Source organism: Anabrus simplex, chromosome 1, assembly GCF_040414725.1.
Source record: "Anabrus simplex isolate iqAnaSimp1 chromosome 1, ASM4041472v1, whole genome shotgun sequence".
Taxonomy (NCBI): Eukaryota; Metazoa; Arthropoda; class Insecta; order Orthoptera; family Tettigoniidae; genus Anabrus; species Anabrus simplex.
This window is the reverse complement of record NC_090265.1, coordinates 1,361,077,454-1,361,098,931: the sequence shown is the minus strand read 5'-3', so window position 1 is coordinate 1,361,098,931 and position 21,478 is coordinate 1,361,077,454. Positions and strand designations below refer to the sequence as shown.

At 37.4% G+C, this 21,478-nt stretch overlaps 1 protein-coding gene across 1 annotated transcript in view; it reads right to left on the bottom strand.

Moving 5' to 3' along the window:
- Nucleotides 1-21,478, bottom strand: part of LOC136859048 (ras-specific guanine nucleotide-releasing factor 2) — a 1,472,247-nt gene that overhangs the window by 523,988 nt on the left and 926,781 nt on the right. Inside the window, exon 12 of the mRNA XM_068225766.1 lies at nucleotides 1,382-1,572. Within this exon, the coding sequence (XP_068081867.1) occupies nucleotides 1,382-1,572 (191 nt within the window). The remainder of the gene's footprint in view (nucleotides 1-1,381; nucleotides 1,573-21,478) is intronic.

Below are 21,478 nucleotides of genomic sequence, written 5' to 3'. Positions count from 1 at the left end.
TAATTCACTCTATACCTAAAAAACAGTGGCTTGCAGTGAACACATTCATTAGCCCAGCTGCAAAATTTAAAAAAAAATGTAAGCAATCGCAGCCCCCACTACACTCTGTAAAGTCAACATGACCATTTTATAAGGCTGCATTTTTCATGGAAAGGTCTACCTGAGAAAGGTCTTAAAGAATATTTTCAACCACACACTTGCACATATTTCCAAATTTATATTAATGGCAGTGACGACACCATCATAAATTAATCTATAGCAGATTTTAAACAATGTACTTACAGTTTCACCCGGTGACTTTTCGTGATAGTACAGTCATGGTTTTCACAAAAATACACTGGGACTATTTGTTTTTAACTTAAAAAGCCTAACCTAAAGTGAATCAGCAATAGTTTAACTGGTATTTTACCATCGCCAAAGTTTTATACTTTCACTCGCTTACTGAGTGTACACACATCAACGACAAACGAGGGAAAATATTCATCACAACGTATAACACATGTTATATTAATGAAGAATGCCACAGAACTCATGAAACCTTCACTTATAATCCAAGAAGAACACTACAAAAATTCACTATATACCACCATCGCAGACAACCAAATACGTAATTATTTTACTTCACGCTTAACTCTCTGTTCATACTGGGCAACCTAAATATTTTTCTGTGGCTATTGGAAAACATATTCTACACATGCCATCAATGAATTGCTTGGAAAAAACTTAATACATGCCAAAATCCAAAAATAAAATATATTCTTTTGTATTACAATTGATTTCAGAAAATGGCTCTATTTTTGTTAGCAAGACGATATGCAAGTGGCTATACTGTTAACATGTTGATATTCTTCTTGTAGCCCCTAGCGTGTGGTGCTGAACACTTCAAGTATCAAAGATTAAAACTAGCATGCCTTACCTAAGCTAGCTGACTTGTTGCCGTAAATTGCTGTGGGGGTGGGCCCACAGCCCCACCCCGCTCCCAGGACAAGGAAGCTTCAAGTGCATGCGTCATCCAAGCAACTTAAATTTCTCTGGGGTAGCTCTCTTTCGCGTCGGCAAGGAAACCCAGCTCGCTGGAGAAGCTGAACTGCGACAGTGCGAGCGGATTGTCGAGACAGCTGTACTTGGCTTGGCTAAGATTTTCGCAGTTTTTTAAACATTATAAAAAAGCGTTCTAAGGAATAATAAGAAAATGTTCATACAAAGTTATTTACCCCAGCGCTGCTGGGGTAGATGGGGTTCAGTGCACGCCACTGCTAGAAAATGTCCTGAGAATGATGAGAGTTTCAAATTTTTAGTATAGATAAAGTGGAAAATTTCTCCCATCAATTATCTACCATTAATATTACTTTTTTTCTTATAGCTTAGTAGTTTTATTTACTTGGCTTATATCACTGATCCATGCTGCCTTCTCCTGCATAGTGAGAGCCACCAAGTGAATCACCACCTGGGGCTGGTTTCCTGATTTAGCATCCAAGATAATCTTGAAGTCTCGGTTGTGCAGATGGCAGCTACCACTAGATGTCTCACTTATCCCGCTGGACTGACTCGACAAGGAGCATACTGATGATTCTGAAATTACACAGCAAAGTATTTATGTAATCACTTTCTTGTAGAGTTACTTCTAGGTAACAAGTTGGTTCAAGTAGGTATATGTTTGTAATATTTATATTTCTCATATATTAAACAACAGGAAGTTTAAAATTTTGATGGATGCCAAGTAGGAAAGAAAGATTCAGATCTGTAGTATTTAGGAATAAATTCTAAAAGCAGTAAACTTTGTTCACTATATTCATAGTAATAGTGAACATAAATGAACCTGCCCTAGAAGAGAGAGAGAGATAGAATGATCTACTAAGGAGTAAAAGAGGTCAGCAGGAACCATGAAATGAGAATTGTATCTGATTGATACTTGGCAATATCATAATTTGAAGTTCACTAGAATCAAGTTGACCACTTAGGGAGCAGGAATGTGAAATATTGGAGGTTTCTCAATGACCGGTAAATCATAGGTGGTATTAAAGGATTAGTACTACTTGAGCAACCGACCAGTGTGGATGTATGGTAAGGCGAGTGCAGTATAGCATGATTGGCATTGAGCAATATCAGGCGGTGATAGGTGGCTGGCTGGGCAGGCAGAAGAAGACGACAGGGCATGCGGCGAATAACGGAGAACTGTGGAAGATCGGCGAGGTTATCTTGGCAGCAACGGTGATAACTATGCTATTAATTATAAGGGGAGTGGAGATGAATCCAGGCCCTGACATGAGCTGGGAGGACTGACAGAGAATCAAGGGGATGATAGGAGACGCCGTTAAAACACATACCGGAGAGGCATTGGTAAATGAATTTAGAAAGGAACAAGCCAAGGGATTTGAAGATATGAAGATCTGGTTCAAGGAGCAGTGGGGAGCCACGGAAAAGAGAATAGAGGAGAATGAGAGAGCAACGGGAGTGCTAAAAGAGCAGGTTAAAAATCTGGAAAAGAAAGTGACGTTTCTGAAGAATGAGCTCGGCCTTGTCAACCAAGAAAGGATGAAGAAATGTATATATATCTATGGATTACAGGAAGAGCAAAATGAAGATAAAGTGAAGCTTATATATAAAGTGGTGGACCTCATCCAAAATAAGCTGAAACTTAACTTCAGTGAAGTGGATATGGACGATGTCGAAAGAGTAGGAAAAGTGAAAGGTAGGAGACCAGTTAAAGTGAAGTTGATGTCAACCATAATGGCGAACATAGCGTTACAAAATGCAAGGAACTTACAAGGTGAAGGGATCTGGATAAACAAAGACATGGGAAGAGAAGGGATTGAGAATATGAAAATCCTACGAAAACATTTAGGCAGAGCTAGACATCAAGGCCTTAAAGCATTTATTAAGGATCAAAGGTTAGTGGTAACAAATGGTGTATGGTGGCGTGTTTGGTCTGTAACAAAACTAAAAAGGATGGAGGAAGAGTTGAAACAGGAAGAGGAATGCTTGAAGCGGCCAAGAGAGAGACAGGAGTATGCCCAAGAGGAGGGAGGAAACGTGGTAACTATGGCTGAAACACCGAGACAAGAACACAGTGCAGTGCAAGATAGTGTGAGTGAAAGATCAATTGTGCAGGTTCATGAAGTGTTATCACATAGTGTTCCAAAAGGAAAAGAGGGTGTACTGAGTACCGATCAGGGGGGGAGGGACAAGAAAGAGACCTTATGACCAAGGGGAGTAGCAGGAGCCTGAAAGACCTATGGGGGAAAAGAAATAAAGGTTTGGAAGATAAAGAGAAGAAGGATGACTATAAAGCATCGAAGAATGATAGAAGGGAGGTAGAAGCTGAGAGCGAGAGGGTGACGAGAAGTAAGAATAGAGATGGCAGTTTGGAGGGTAGGGGAAAAAAGCTGTAACTAGGCTGGAAAATAGGCTTTGTTAATATTGAAGGTGTACTGAGTAAAATAGGTAATACAAAAGTGAAAAATTTAATAGAAAGCTTTGATATTGTAGCGCTTTTAGAAACATGGCTAGAAGTAGGCAGGGAGATAACTTGGGGAGGATTCACAGTGAGGCACAAGTCAAGGAAGAGATTAAGCAAAATGGGCCGCGTGCCAGGAGGAATAGTAGTATTAGTCAAAGAAGAGCTGAGTGAATGTATAAAGCATATTGAGAGTGACATTGAAGGGGTTATGTGGATAAGATTTAATATGGGGAGAGAGGCAGGGAGAGAGAAACATGAGAGTTTGGCTTTTGCCTACTTGTCTCCAAATGCAAATGATAAGTTCTTTGAGGAATTATTATTAGAAACTGGTATCATTAGAGGGAGGTATGAGGAGGACGGAATGTTATTACTTGGAGACTGGAATGCCAGAATAGGCGAGCGAAGTCCAAAGTATAGTAAAGAAGAAGAATTGATAGTTGGATCAGGAAGAAGTAGTAATGATAAGGTAATCAATAACTATGGTAGAAAACTTTTAGAGTTATGTGAAGTCGGGAATTTCTGCATTTTGCATGGCTATTGGGAGGGGGACAAAGAAGATAAAATGACCTATAATACTGAACAAGGAGGGAGCGCTATTGATTTAGTAATGAGCTCACAGGACCTGCTAGATTACATTAAAAGCATAATAGTGGAAGACTGGATTGAATCGCACCACGCTCCGGTATGGGTTAATTTGGTGAGGAGAGAGGAAAACAAAAAGAACTATTACTTACTGTTAAAAAAAGAAAAACCCAATATCTAGGTGACATTATGAGAGGCGAGAAGTACCAGCTATTACAACTCATCATTGAAGGTAAAATACAGGGGAAAAGGTCTGTTGGCAGGAGGAAGAATTCATGGCTGAAGGACATCCGAAGATGGCACAACTGCACTTCAGAAGATGCTTTCCATGCTGCAACATCACGTCCAGAGCTGGCTATGTGGACCGCCAACCTCCGCTAGGAGAAGGCGCCTCAAGAAGAAGAAGAACAGGAAAACAAAGAGGAAGAGAGAAAAAGCACGATAGAGTGGGGGTAGTGGTTATACTAAATATATATGGACAGAGAACTCAAAGGGAGGGCTAGATGCATTCATGGATAAAGAGATACAATTAATTAGAATTGGCTGGGAAAGGGCGCTGATGGAAAACAACACAGATAGAGCGCTCGATTTATTGCAGTACCCTGTAAAGAGAGTGACACGTGCAGTCGAGCACAGCAAAAGGAAAAAAACGGAAGGGGGGGGGGGGGGGTGTTGGTATGACAGGGATTGTGAGGCCCACAGAAAAGCAGTGTTATGAGCGCTAAAAGAGTATAGAGCAAAAGGAGGGAGCAAAGAGAGTGAAGCATTCTGCAGGCTGAGGAAAGAGTATAAAAGCAAACTTACAGATAAGAAGAAACAATGGTTGAAGGACCAATCAGAGCAAATAAACAAGGAATGCAGAATGAATCGAATGGAAAAATATGGGAGAGAATAAATATGATCAATAAAGGAGGGAAGGGATTGAAGAAAAGAAATATTGACTATGTAAATTGGGTGACATATTTCGGCGAGCTATTAGAAGGAAGGGACGATTGGGAGTATAAGGAAAGAAAACAGACCTTGTGGTCTAATGTGGAACTATGTATACACGAACTAGATAGGGATTTTATGATAGAAGAAGTACAGGGGTGACTGGGAAACTGAAGTTGAAATCAGCGGGGGGAGAGGAATGGTATTAGTAATGTATGTTGGAAACAAATAAGTAAATAAGGTCTGATGGTAGAAGGAATTGTAAAGCTATTCAACAGGATTTTCAATGGGGCAAAGGTACCGAAGGAATGGGAGTATGGGATAATATGCCCAATATATAAAAAGAAAGGGAAAAAAATTTACCTAATAACTACCGAGGTATAACTCTTCTAGATTCATTGAGCAAAATTTACACAGGAGTCTTAGCTAATAGACTAAGGGACTGGGCAGAAAATAACGGTATAATCTCTAAATGCCAGGGAGGATTTAGGAGGGGGAGACAAACACTAGATAATATCATGATTGTAAAAATGCTAGCCGAGAAATACACGGTGCAGGGAAGTGGCAGCATATTTTTGGCAGCGGTCGATTTTGAGAAAGTGTTTGATACAGTAAGCAGAAGGGCGTTAATAGAAAAATTAGGGAGGCTGGGAGTTGCTAGGAAAATGATACATGCAATAGAAGCGCTGTATCAGAGTATATAGTAGCGTCAAACTAGAGGGCAATGTAATAAGTAAACTTATCGAGTGTAAGCTGAGACTCAAACAAGGATGCAAACTATCGCCCATATTATTTAAATTATTTATAAATGATATACTGGACGAACATGGTGGGGCAAGGTGGGCTGTACCAGCAGTGGGTAATATGGAGATCCCAGGCCTGATTTTTGCTGATGATATTTTGCTAATCATGCTGACTAGGGGTGGATTGAAGAAAAGTCTGGATAAATTAGTAGATTATGCAAATAAATGGTCGTTGAAAATTAACTATAATAAAACGAAGGTGATGATTGTAAGTAAGAGAAGGAGGGTAAAAAAAGTGAAGAAATGGTGGGTACAGGGGAGCAAGAATAGAGAAAGTAGATAGATTAGAATATCTAGGGATGATACTGAATAAAAAAGGAGGGTGGGAAGACCACATCAAGAGATGCAAACTCAGAGGGATTGCAGCCCTCGCAACAATAAAAATTCTAGTAGCCAAGTACCCAGGAGTAAGCTATAAAATACTCAGGCTATTACTAAAATCTCTGGTCCTGAGCAGAGCTTTATATGGGGTTGAACTGTGGGGATTAGAAAAGAAAAGGGTCGGCCTGAATCAAATAATATATAAATTCAGTAAGGCTGTTATGAGGCTACCGCAATGTACAGCCAATGTGGGGGCAGTAATCTTATGCGGAGAGTTTATCGAGTTAAACTGTGTTAAAAGGGTATTAAATTATTTGTCCAGACTAAGATGGGGAGGCAGCGGTTTTCTGATGCAGGAAGTATATAGATATGAACTGGAAGGAATGTATGATGAGAGTTGGTTAACAAAAATCAAAAGTTATGTTGAGGAAATGGGTATGGGATATATCTGGTGAGAGGGATGGAAGGGGGACAATAGCAGAATGCAGAGGGTCCTGACAATGAGAATTAAGGACATTCAGATGCAGAATTGTTTGGAAGAATGTAGAGAAAGGCCCTTGCTCAGCTTATTCTGTAAGGTCTACCAGATCTCCAACTTAAGTATAAGATTTGGGGATGGAAGACTAAAGGGTGGGTTATTATAGTGGTTGATGGGACTGCATAGAAATAAAGGATGTATCAGAAGCAAAGAGAACTCTCAGTGTATACTATGAAAGGCTAAGAATGATGATTTACATTTACTTTGTGGTTGTATTGGAACAGAGAAACTAAGAGCAAAATTTCTAAATACTAAGCAACAGAAAATGTGTAGACAAAAAGATGAGCAGAAAATTATTATATGGGTAGCGAAACAGTGGAGAAACGACAGTGGCCTGAATAAGTTCTTATGTGCAGTGAAAAAGCAATGTCTGAGAGAAATACGAGGTAGTATATGATGTAATAACTTCGAATGTAAATAGTGGAGTAGATAGCATAAATAGGTCAGTAGGAGATTGGCACTCAGCACTTTAAATGTTAGGAACGTCAGCTTGTAGTAATAATTTCATTAGACGTCCTAACAGGGTAGAATGCAGAAGTAGGTTTACATGGTTGCGACAGCTTGCTCCTTTATTATCCTTTGTCTTATCTTGTTTGTTATGTAGCATCAGTAATTTAAGAGCATTATAATATTATTATTTGCAGGAAGCTAGCAGCAAGATACTCAGTTGTATACATTTAGGCAAGTGCGTTTTTCTCATTATTCACACATAGTAGGGGATGGTAAGGAGTAATGGGCAAGGGAGAGCAGGACATAACCGTAAGAGAACGGGTGAGACGGGCCCACCCTAAATATGTAAAAGAAGGGAGAAATGTAGAGGTGGGATAAAGGAGGAGAGCGGCTCCAGCTTTACATGGCCAGCCGCAATGGAATGGTGAGAGAAATGCACTGTCAGCTGGTAAGTTGTTGGGGTCTTCCTTAGGGCCTCATGGATAGGGCCGATCGTGTCATCATCGGGAGGGCGGTTTCTTCTCACCAGGTGTGATGACATGGCCGGGCAGTAGCGGGACATTGTCCTTAATACTAGTTCTTGCTTTTATTTTATTATCCCTTAATGTTCATTTAATTTGTTTCTTAATATTAAGTGTAGATGATGGGCGTGACATGTAGGGACTGAGGATGACTGCTGTGGTGACCTTACCTTGTGAGTGTCACGTTTCCGGGGTATACAATGAACCTCATGGCATGCCCAGGAATTTTGTATTTCTGTTTTTCTTATTTTGTTGTCAGCTGTCCTTGTGAACATGTATTGGGGCTAATTTGCCTGTTATGTTCAATAAATACAATACAATATAATATTAAAGGATTGGAGAAAATCTTTAGTACTACAGTATATAAGGAAACAATTGTAAGAGATAATTTCATGAGACATGTTATGAAAGATTAATGAATTTTATGTTGTGACAAAAATTGCATCAGCATTTTACAGAAGCTGATAAGAGGAGTAAATACAACAGTATGTTGAGAATCTCATAGAATATTAAAAGATACATGGCTATTTGGATTAATTTAATTGTTCTTGAAAAAGACTCATTGGAAACTCAGTATTGAGGCTTGGAAGGAAAAGCATTGCAGGAAAACATAGTAGCTCATAAAAAGTGGCAGGGAAATCGTGTACATGGATCAGTCATATCTCCGTTGTATCATTTTGGTCTATAATGTTGATAATTTGGTACAGAGATTGGAAAAACAATAGCAGTTGTATACTGAAGGAGAGGATGAATTGAAGGAGAGGATGAATTTCCTAACAACTCATAGCTGATATTTCAATATAAACAAAAAACAGAGAACCACCATGTAGAAAAGAATATCGGTACCTTTTTCTACTTGAATGAAAAAGTAATTAATATAACTACACAAGACCTAATAGTTTCTTTCTTTTTGGCAATAATGTTCAAGTAACTAAAAGATAACATTGTCATCACTACAAAGAATAATGTACCTACAGGCAGAGGCGAAACATCATTCAGTTTGAGGAATGTATGACCAAAGCTTTAACTTTTGCTGGCGATTCATGCTGTCTGTACAAGATGTCTCATGAGATTGGTAAAAGGTTTATCGAAACCTGTCACAAACTGTTCCCAATCACTGCCTTAACCCTGCTGATTATAATTCAAGACAGTTAGTATGGTCAAAAGGCATCTCATTCACCGTATGTTAAGCTTGAATTTTACAAGCAACTGGGCTCTGAATTCAACTTTCAGATGGAAGAAATATTATGTAAATAAAGTAGTGGCAATATAGTCCAAACCCTCACAGGAGATGGGGGATGCACAAATAGGATATTGAAGTGGTTAGGTGGCGCTGTTGTTGACATGTAGTGTGCATTTGATGGACATCCAGTTGGGAGTGTTGTTGCTGTGTGGTGTTGAAGTGAAGTGGGTCAATTTCACTGCTCCAAAGTATGTTTTCAAAAGGTGATCAGTGTCCATGGATTATAATCGAGGTTGCCCAAGGCAAAAATGCATCAGAATGTTGTTGAGAATTATGTGAAGCCTGTGGCGAGAATGCATTACCATACAGAACGGTGAACCCTCAGAGGCCACTGATTTCCTGACGTGGCATCTGAACTCCGCACAGTAGGGCGCTCCATTGATGTCATCAACAGAGAATGCCTTGCCAACGGTCCCCAACAGATTACAGACACTTGGTAAAAGGAAATAGACTTTGTAGGTGATTACATTGAAGAAATGTAATGCAATTGTACTTGTTAGTTCATTAAATGTTGCGTTCTATCAATATTGCTGCTCCTTTATTCACAGCCCTCATATCTTGAAATTACAATATGAACACTGGGTGAGGGATGCTCTCATTGATGACATTATTTGCAGTTGTATGGGCAATGATAGATCTTCTGACTCAGATAGTAGCTATTTAGAGGCAGACAATGATGACAAGAGATCTGTGTAAAGAGATCCACTCTACTGCATGGACTACATTGAAGGTAACCAGGGCTTTCTTTTTACAAGGGGCGAAATGAAGGTACGATACCTGTAACATTTGGAGACTCGATATGAGAAAACATAGGTACGTTTCAGTATTTTTGCAACAGCTACCAAATAATTAATAAAGGAAGTAATTTTATGCTGTTATATAAAAATAGTGATTTTAGTGTTGTACGCTGGCAGTACAGTCAATATAATTACGATCGCTGGCTGTTTTCTGATGTCATGCCAGCACTATTAGTTGGGCTTTAGGTGTGCAGTTCGTTGTTCTGTGGTTGGCATTGGCATTGAAAGGGACTGTGTCTTTCATGAGTAGATTTTATGTCTGTTATAAATGTAGATTTAAAGATAGTATTAAGTAGTGGTGGAAAGCTGAATAGCTGAATACAAGTGATGTTATGGTCAAAGCATTTACATATACATGAACAAGAGTTAAAGATAAAGTCCTCTATGCTTAAATTACTTTAATACACTCTTGGTGTCTGGTAGCAAGTGACGTTATTTTGTGTTTGTGTGTGTATGGTTAGTTTTCAAGATGAAGAAATAATTAATTTTTACATCTCCCTATGTATTGAAAAAGATAAAAGTAAATGATGCGAGCGTAAGCAATGATGAGGAAATGCCAATAGTATCATGCAGTGATAAAGTAGGAAATCACAGCAATGGACTGATAACCGTGTGTAATAGTGGGACTGAGGACATTCTAGAATGCTGGGATTTAGACAAAAAACAGGAATTTTGCAATAAGTATGAGTGGCTGGTGGTAAAAAATAAAACAAAATTGGCTGCAAAATGTGTACAGAAGTATGTAATTTGAGAAGTGAAAGTACATCACAAGGGATGAACATCTCACAGCAATGGATTTCAGTTTCTCTTTGTGTAATAGGACAAACTTAAAATCAATCTCAGGAAATGCTTTCTCTTCACAAGAAAATATTTAAACATAAACAGAGTTCAGCTCATCAGGCTGCAGTTAAAATACTAAAAACAGCAAAACTTAAAACTTTGGAACTACATGCACTAAGGGTTTTGAAAAAAGAAAATGAATTAACTGTCAATGTTTCTTATAATAATATAATGTTATTGGTTTTACATCCCACTAACTGCTTTTACAGTTTTTGGAGACACCGAGGTACTGGAATTTAGTCCCACAGGAGTTCTTTTATGTGCCAGCAAATCTATCAACATGAGGCTAACGTATTTGAACACTTTCAAATACCACCGGACTGAGCCAGGATCAAACCTACCAAGTTGGGGTCAGAAGGCCAGCGCCTCAACTGTCCAAGCCATTCAGCCCAGCCCAATGTTTCTTGAACAGCATATAAAGTAGTTAAAAAGAATGAAGCCTTCCATTATGGCATTAATAAGGGCCACATTCTCCATTCAATCAATGTATGTATAAATATTGCTTCTCATATTGCAGTAGAAATGAGAAAAATACAATAAAGATGATAGTGGATGGAAATAGGAAAATTGCCCTTCTTATAGATGAAACTACCATAGTGAGTCAGCTGACATCATTGATAGTGTATCCTGAGAACAACTCTTTGAGATATAAATAAGCCAGCCAACATTTTTATGGGCATTACTGAATTACAAGATGTCACTGCTGAAGGCATATTTAATTCACCGATGACATATTTGAGAACAATGGGATTCAATGATGAGTTTCTGAAACAGAATCTTTTTGCAAGCAACTGATGGGGCTACAGTAGTGCTAGGAAAATAGAAGGGTGTAATTACTCACATCAAGCAACAGTTTCCCATTGTTTTTTTCTGGTATTGTGCCGATCACAGGCTAGAGATTTTTGTAGCTGAAGTTGTGAACAAAGATTTCCCCTGACATGTAAACAACTTCAAATCTTTCCTTGAAAATCTGTAGTACATAGTTTACCACCAGTCACCCAAAAATTCTAGGGAATTAAACGCTTGTGCAGAAGAGCTTCAGAGCTGTCTCAGCTGTCTGGAAAAATGTTGACATTTTAGTGGGCCATTTCAAAAGTGTCGAAAATGATCCCAAAAGAGACAAAACCAGACAATATCCTTAGATTCATTACTAAATTAGACCTTGCACTGATGTGTGATGCACTTCAGGAGTCACAGAACTTAGTGCTGAGTTGCAAGCATGTGACAATTTATTCGAGCCATTAGAAGATAAGCAAGCAAATTATAGTGTTTTCTGAAATAAATACAAAACATGGACCATACAACACCAAAGCCTTGGAAGTGAATGCACAATTAAAATATAAAGCTGTGACTCGAAAAAGGAGCAAAAAGTAAAGGGACTCGTATTGATGCTGTGAAGTTCTGTGAATATCTGGGTAAGTGTATGGAGAACCACCTTTTAACTTCAGAAGACAGTGAAATACCAGAAAGGGCTAGAGTTTTGGATACTACAACTTTGCCACAAAACTCTGATCTAACTTACAGGGAAACAGAAAGAAATTTGTGTAAATGTTTTAAGCACCATGACAGAAAAATCCTAAGAGGTTTCTGAGAGTATCTTATGGAGAAGAAATACCCGTTGTCTCCAATTCCCATTTTAACACTATGGGCAGCTTCCTAATTTCGACAAGCGAATGTGAATGAGGCTTCTTACAAATGAATTTGATCGCGACCCCAACAAAAACATCATTGCATTGGAGCACAGTTGAAAATCTTGTGTTCATTAAGTTGGTTTGGCCGCACATTAACAACTTTTAAACCTATGGACTATGTAAATTCATGGTTTCTGAAAGAACAACATATGGAAACTGACACAAAAAACACGGAGAAGAAGGCAGTGATCATTTTGTACTGCCAGGGTGGAATTTATTGAGAGCAGGTCAGAGACATTACCATACGGTACATGTTTATAATTATCTGTTAATTGAATTTTAAAATGTAAATTGTAATGGTGTGTTGTTTTGTCGATTAAAAACTGAGAGTACCCCTTAAAATGTTTTCAGAAATAAAGGATTGAAGGTAACAATGACAATAGGTACAGTAAGGCCTTGGATTGTGAGCAACTTGGTCTGTGAGTGTGATGCAAATGAAAAAATAATTTGTAATCAATTTTAACTTGATAAACGAGCAAGGTTTTGCATTATGAATAGTGCTGATCTGTCTGTTGAGCATCACCATGCTCATTTAGACAACATCCATATGTGCATATAGATACTCTACTGTATACTACAAAACAAAGAAAAGTCATCTATGTACAGGCTACAAAGGCCCTGGGAGTCGTGGATGGTAAACGCTAGAATTTAAAACTGGATGAAAAAAATTATTATGAACTTAAAATAATCAATGGATCTAATTTGTAACGCATTACTTTCTTATAAGATAATTTTAAAATAGATTAAAATGTATTAAAATGGAATAAGGCATTGCCTTTGAAATGAAATATATTTCATTCAAATTAAAAGTTTCAAAAAAAAATTACACAAAACCAGAACTAATAGAATAAAAAAGCAGTTAACAATGAAATTAAAATTAAAAAAAATAGAAAATTGACTTTTAAATGTGATAAAACAGGCCACTGCCCCTCATAAAGGAGATGACAAGGTCTACTGACTGCTCGGCATTTCGTAGAATGAGGGAGATGGTACTCGGAAGTTTTAGACTGCAGCGCAGATTGACCAGGTCCAGGCACTCCATAAGGATGAGTACTATGGTCAGATGACCACCGCTGGGACAAACCATGGGAGCTTCTCCCTTCAGTAAGTAGGAGTGCATTGCTATACCATGGCCAATCCAAAGATGTCATAATACCTTTGCTGCCTGAAGGGAAGTCTTCCATAAGTTTGTAGTTCCTTTAATCGTTCTCAGCTGATTTGAAAGAGGGGTGGCCTATCACTCCGTATGCCAATGAGACATTACCAAATGTCTCAACCAAGAATGAATATCACTGGCCGGAACCTTGTAAGACAATGGGGGCAATGTGACTGCCACCCAGGCAAGCCTATTGGCTAACTTGTTTTCTTTTAATTTTTTTTTTTGCTAGAGGCTTTACGTTGCACCGACACAGATAGGTCTTATGGCGACGATGGGATAGGAAAGGCCTAGGAGTTGGAAGGAAGCAGCCGTGACCTTAATTAAGGTACAGTCCCAGCATTTGCCTGGTGTGAAAATGGGAAACCATGGAAAACCATTTTCAGGGCTGCCGATAGTGGGATTCGAACCTACTATCTCCCGGATGCAAACTCACAGCCGCGCGCCTCTACGCACACGGCCAACTCGCCCAGTGGCTAACTTGTTTCCTGCTACACCCGCGTGGCTCATAAGCTACCAAAAAAAAAAAAAAAGTGATTCTGGTGCTAGCACACCAACATCCAGCCAGCATGTCCTGGATCCGCTGCACCAGAGTGTGTCATGGGAAATATGCATCAATAGACTGTAATGAGCTCAAGGAGTCAGTACACAGCAGGAACTGCCAATGCTCATTGGACAGCACGTACTGCAGAATTTCAATGATTACAAATTGGAAAGCGAAAAGCTAGAATGGTTCCACCTATTGAATACTTTATTAATATAAATGCTACATAAACTGGGGCTAGTTTTGATCTCCCCATGAGATTATCTTCAGCTAAAAATTATATAAACTTGATAAGTCATGATATAGAAACATATGAATGTTAAAATAAGGTTGTACAACAAATTAAAATTGAAAGTCTTAGTTGTTATACACAGTCAGATTAAAATTGCATTACAGTCCTGCTGAAACATTAAGTGAAGTTTCACTTTCTTAAACTTGTAGTTTAAAATACTTTAGTGCAGAATTACAAGAATAAAATTTGCATCATCATACATAGCTAGCTGTAGCTCGTTTAGAGTAGAATTAAAATTACTTCACAGTTCTGGTAATACATTAAGTGAGGTTACACTTTCTTAGACTTGTGGTTTTAAACTGATGTTGTACAGAGTCACATGGCTGATTTTCATTGTAAAACAAAGCTTACTATTTTGCTTTACGTCGCACTGACACAGATAGGTCTTATGGCGACGATAGGAAGGAAAAGGCCTAGGAATGGGAAGGAAGCGGCCATGGCCTTAATTAAGGTACAGCCCCAGCATTTGTCTGGTGTGAAAATGGGAAACCTCGGAAAACCATCTTCAGGGCTGTGCACAGTGAGACTTGAACCCACTATCTCCCGGATGTGAGCTCACAGCTGCACGCCCCTAACAGCATGGCCAACTCACCCAGTAAAACGAAGCTTATGGAAATTGACTGTTGCTTAATTTAGAGTAGAATGGAACCATGTGGTATTCCATTAGGGATGTCTTGATGTATTGGAAGAAAGTACAAATTCAAGTGAAGTTTGTTTTGCAATTCAAATCAAAGTTATGCATTTGTCTGAAAAAGAACATAAAATTAGCTATGTAGGTTGAAAAATGGGAAGATACGGCTGTGTTGATATGAGACTCACCCCTAGTTGTGGAGCCCAAGGTATGTTTCTGGTGCCATAATAGAAACCACAATAACATGCCAGTGTGCGGATGTGAGTGAAAGGAGAGAAAGGGAAGGAAGATGGGGCCTGGTTTTCTCGGCAGCCTGAGGGGTGTGGAATGGTAGATAGCTGCTGGAGGGGTAATCTCAAAGTATTACAAAGGAGAAGGTTTTGGTTTCTTAATTTTTGTTTATGAAGGATCAAAATTATGGGATTGAATAAGGTGTTAGGTTTTTCAGATATCTCGTTGAGATTGAAGTTGGGATTGAAATACTGCTCTATATGGATGAAGCAATTTTCCATTATATTAAACATGGAGCCCTTTGAGAATTTTCACATCCTGCCCAGTGGATGTAAATTGATTATTAAATTCCTCCATATGTTGTCCCATGGCAGAAAATCTGCTGTGTATGAATGTCTTGATGTATTCTGAGTATTGTGTGACAAAGTATCTGCCAGTCTGGCCAACATAGGTGGATTCACAACTACTACATTTGTTTGTAAACACCTGCACCTGCTTTAGAGAACCGATTATTTTGATGAACAGAATATAAAATGGATGCACTGCCATTATTGGTTTTGTGTTTCTTAAAGTTGGAAATCTGATGAACATGTTCATTATTAAAATTAAAAGTGGAAAATGAGGTTTTAAATGCTTTATCCCTAGTTAGGATAGTTGAAGGTCAATGTTTAATTTTATTTTTCTATTTTTTTCTATAATTTTTTTCTATAAAATATTTACTGTAACCACTGAACTTGGCAAAGTTACGGATTTTATTTAATTCATGGATAAGATCTTTTTTAGACAATGGAATGCTGAAGGCTTGGTATACCATGCTATAGTATGCAGCTCTTTTATATACTTGAGGGTGTAAAGAGTCATAATGTATCGTGTTAATTGTTTGAGTAGGTTTTTTTTTTTTTTGGTAAATTCTGTAGCTAAAAGAATTGGAATGTCTAGTGATGGTTAGATCCAAAAAATTGAGCACTTGCTTTGATTCAGACTCTAAAGTGAATTTAATCTATGGGTCAAGTGTATTCAGGTTGCATCTGTCATGGTCTCATCCATTATCATCAAAGTGTCATCTACATATCTGGCCCAAAATACGATACTGTTGAAAATTTTTGTGTGTTCCAAGTTATCAAGGTAAATCTCAGTCAAAATTCCTGAGGTTGGCAATCCCATGGTTAAATCATTTTGTTGATATATTGTACTGTCAGAGGTAAAATAATTCTTGTTTATTCAGGCATATACAAATTAAAATGCACTACTTGCAATGCTACCTATATCAAGCAAACAGGTAGGAGTTTTTTCAAGTGAAAGCATGGCAGGTCTGAGTACATTGTATAATCTTATGTCTGAACAAATTGTAGAATATTTAGATGAAGTGGGTGATTACAGTATTTGATAGAGGTAGTGAATTTGACAGTGATGAAAGCAATGAAGATTTATTGCCAGAAAGTAGCCACAAAAATAAGTACAAAAGTAAAAACAGTGATGATGATAGTGATGATGAAAATGGAATTGTCTTGCCAGTGAAGCATCAATGTACACAACAAGACTGGAAATGGGAAGAAGTAGATGATTCATACACCCCACATAAAATTGCATTTACCAGAAAACATGGAGCTGTACACCAGTTACAGTGTGTTTCAGAATAATTTAAACTGTTTTTTAATAAAGAATTTGCTTACAATTCCAGATGAGGCAAATCACTATGCCAATTACTTCTTGAATTCAAAGAAAGATAAGCTGGCACCAAGGTCCAGAGTTCATGACTTGAAAAATGTGGATTGTGATGAACTGTATGTTTATTTTGGATTACAGATGATCATGAGAATTATTCAGAAGCCTTCCATAAAATAATATTTGAGTAAAAATCCTATTCTTGACATGCCTATATTCTATAATGTAATGAAGCAGGACAGAATGTTGATAATCTACTACTTGAAAGCTATGAAGACAACAAAAAGTTGTTTAAGATAAATCCAGTCATCACACCCCGAAATAAAAAATATTCTTCTTTCCTTCTTTCTTTCTTTGTTTCTTTTTTCCCTTTCTTCTTCTTCCTCCTCCTACTAATTTACTATCGATATTGCTTATTCTTATTAACAATATTATTTAAACATATACCACCATCTGTATTACTTTAATTTAATCTTATTACTATTAGCCTCCGTGGAACAGGCAGCAGCGTGCTGGCCTCTCACCGCTGGGTTGCATGGTTCAAATCCTGGTCACTCCATATGAGATTTGTACTGGACAAAGTGGAGGCAAAACAGGATTTTCTCCGGGTACTCCGGTTTTCCCTGTCATCTTTTTTTCCACCAACACTCTCCAATATCATTTCATTTCATCTGTCATTCAATAATCACTGCCCCAGAGGAGTGTGACAAGCTTTGGCAGCCGGCACAATTCCTATCCTCGCCGCTAGATGGGAGCTTCATTCATTACATTCCTGACCCGGTCGAATGACTGGAAACAGGCTGTGGATTTTCATTTTTCTTATTATTTCTTATTATTTTAATTTAATCTTATTACTATTATTCTATTACCTCAAAAGTTTCAGATTCATTTTATGCAAAAGTTTATCACACTGAAGCCAACATTTAGGTGCATTATTTTTTATTTCCTTTTTCCTAATGAAGTGTCACTGGTGGTGTGCAATTCCTCAAAATTTGGGTTATATATGTGCAAACATCGTCAAAATATAAATTTTTATTTGTAGTACTGTAACATAGCTGCTGCTTGGATATTTAAATTATCACTAGTAAACGCAGAAGAGGAAAATTTAAATCCTGGCTTGATGGGTTAAAATTTAAGTCTACAATAGCTTTGTACTTGTATTGAATAGGTGGAGCCTATCTTAATCTTGATGCAGTGTGATTTTACTCAAAGTCTACATCAACTAATTGAATGGGTGCTTGCAAAAACAGGTTAACCAACAAATAAAAAATAAAAAAATATGTCCTGCCATCTGTTGTGTAAGGTTCAATCTATTTTCTGAGAGTTGGGCTAACATGAGGGAATCCTGTGTGATGAGATACAAATCTTTTAATTTTATGCCATTTTACTGAGGCTAATTTCATTACTGCAAAATTGGGCTAACAGATTTTTATGCGGGAGGCATAAGTATCTAGTTTCTGGTCATACATATCTTCCTTGTGGCAGAGATTAGTAAAAATAGCTAGAGTAAAAGAGCCATTTCAGGTAATGAATACGGCAAGTGTATGGGCACTCAACCTTTGCTAAAAAAAGTGACAAAGAGAAGGTTATCTGTAAAGTTTCAGCATACTATTTAAAAAAGATAACCATTTAAGTATTTTTTGAAATATTCATTAATCACTGTCCCAGAGGAGTGCAATGAATGAATGTACCATTTGGACTTCTCTTCGGTAACGTTTAAATTCAAACCTCATTGTTTTAGAAGCCTTTCTCATGGACAGTCAAGATTTTCTTCTGATGATGCAGAGCAAAGTTCTCTGCGAAACGTAACAAATTTCACCTTATTTTCTTGACACGGCAGAAGTCCAAAAGCCTATATCATGTCTATAAGTACGGGCCGTGGAAGCATTGAATTTTATTGCTCCATCTAATGATGGATTGAAGAAAAAATGAAATGGCGTATGGCTTTTAGTGCCGGGAGTGTCCAAGGACAAGTTTGGCTCACCAGGTGCAGGTCGTTTGATTTAAAGCCCGTATGCAACCTGTGTGTCATGATGAGGATGAAATGATTATGAAAACAACATATACACCCAGACCCCGTGCCAGCGAAATTAACCAATGATGGTTAAAATTCCCGACCTCGCTGGGAATTGAACCCGGGACCGCTGTGACCAAAGGCCAGCATGCTAACCATTTATCCATGGAGCCAGACAGTGATGGATTTATGTTTTGTATTGAATTAGGAGGATACATTTAATTTTTCCTTTGTAAAGTCAAGGCCAATAAAGCTAGCAAAGCTTAACCCTTTGACCGCCAGCCTCATACGTGGTGTCCATGTCCTATACCGCCAAGGCCTATTGAGCACTTTTTACCATGCAGTAAATTATTCGTAATAACTTCTGTTCAATTTATGTAAATTGGATGGGCATTTTTTTATTTCGAAGGCAATGCTTCGGACATTTTATTGATATAAATTAATGCACCTTTATTTTAAAAAAAATATTTTATGAAGTGATAATTCCAATAAATATTTCCTATCTTTGAAGAAAAAGTATTTCATGATAAAAAACCGGTAAGAAAAAAATAGTTTTACTATCAAAAACTGCATTATTTTAAAGAGGTGGTGTTTCCTATGCTATATATAAAAAGATAGAGCCTTATGTACAATATTACAGTTACAATATTTTTATTTTTATTATTATTATTATTATTATTATTACATTAACGTGAAATTTTTTAATCTTACATTATATGCAAATGCTGCAGTTCCTGATTCGTTTTAAGTAAAAGATTACTACTAATGTATATTTCACACATACTTAATGCTTAAAAAATCACTTTTTGCCTTAAAAATATGATACAAGTAATTATTTTCTAATATTTACACATGTTAATGACGTACTCTAGCAAATGTGCTTAGGGAGGCACAAAGGGTGTACACTCTTCTTACACTGTTTACAAATGTATCTGGTCTTTTTTTCCATTTACCACCTTGACTAGTACTACTCTTTCTGAATACGGAATAGGTGCATTCCTTTTTTTCGGTAAAATAGTAAGGGGCTCGTTACCCGCCCACAGGAGCTCAATTGCCGCTTGGCCACTAAGCCACTCGGCAGCAAGTTCCTCAACTAAACTTGTTGTATATAGTCTTATTTAATCCAAAACTAGTCCAACACAATTATTATACATTATTAAAACAAATAAATAACTTGGAAAGTACTTTTTCCAGAACGTCCGATCAATCATTCGTTGGTGGTTAAAGGGTTAAGGACTTGCTTGAACTACTTAAATATGTCCCTCCAGGATATCATCAGTATTACAGAGAATTGAGAGCTAACAATGGCCAAGGAGTCATCCAGGAATCATTCTGCAATGCATTAGAATATGACCCTTATGGCTGATTATTGTCCCATGACAGAAAGTTATGCCAAATCCCAAAATAATTTTGCAGCATCTTTTAATATAGTCAACTGTATACAAAACACCAGTTTTTTTTTGTATCGTATGATCATAAAATAAAGGTGTCCACCTCCGTAGCTTGATGGTTAGTGTTATTACCTGCTGTCTTCAGATACCTGGGTTTGATTCCCGGTAGTGCCAGGAAATTAAAAGTGACAGAAGGGCTGATATGTGGTTGAAATGGCACATGCAGCTCACTTCCATTGTGGGTGTGCCTGAAAGGAACTGCATAGTTCGGGATGAGGACACAAGTCTACTATAAAACAGATGTTGGTTACAAATCTAAAGGTAACTATTATATATAGCTAGGTCAATGTAAAAATCATTCTCTTCAGTTTTCGATAATCCTATTTTTCCAAGCATTTTTCATTTTTAAAACAGTTCTGTTATATGATTTCAATAATTTAATTAATTGAGATAAAATAATGAAACAACAAACTTGGTGCAGTGTTTTCTTTATCACATTTGCAAAAGTTGCTTTATCTCTGTTCTGAAAAAATGATAGATAGCCCATTTTTGTGAGCACCCATTCAATTGCACAATATTAAAGAAAAACTAATGGGTCTGGATGCAGCAAAAGGAGTGAGGAGAGTATGAAGACAATGGCCATGTGTTCTAGAAGATGTAGAGAAGTTGCTTCTCATGTGGATCATTTTATATCTATATATATATTTTGGCTTGTAGAACGAATCATCTGCATTTCAATTATTACTTATGGGAAAATTTGCTTTGATATATGAGTGCTAAGGATTACAAGCATGTTTACAGAAAGAATTATGCTTGCAATCCAAGGCTTACCATAACATAATTGACATATATTTACCAGAAATTGTAATAGGCATTGAATCATGGCTAAGAAGTGTGGACCAACATTAGAAATTCTTATAAATTCAGTTGTATTTCACAGATTACGTCAAGGTCAAGGACAAAGTGAATGCACCCACTTTTAAATAGAACAACTGACAGAATTTCATATTTTGGGTGTCAAAAATAATTGTTGGTCATCCTGCAAATAGAGGAGAAAGATAGTGATCCTGATATCGGTGTTCTATTGACAGGCACGTTACCCGATGCTAAGGTCAAGGACAAACTTGTTTATGTATGGTTAACATGAGGAAAGATGGAAATACCAGCAACATTCAACTGACATCATTTCTGAATTGGAAGATTTTAGTAAAAATTTTAAGAGTTATTAATTTCAATAAATTGATTATATTTTTATATTTTTAGGTAATATACAAGGATGACATTTTAAGGGGGTTGTTAATAAAATAGTTTAGTTTTAGTGTTCTTTTATGACATTGTTCTATTCAAAATTTGGTGCATTCACTTTGCCCTTGACCTC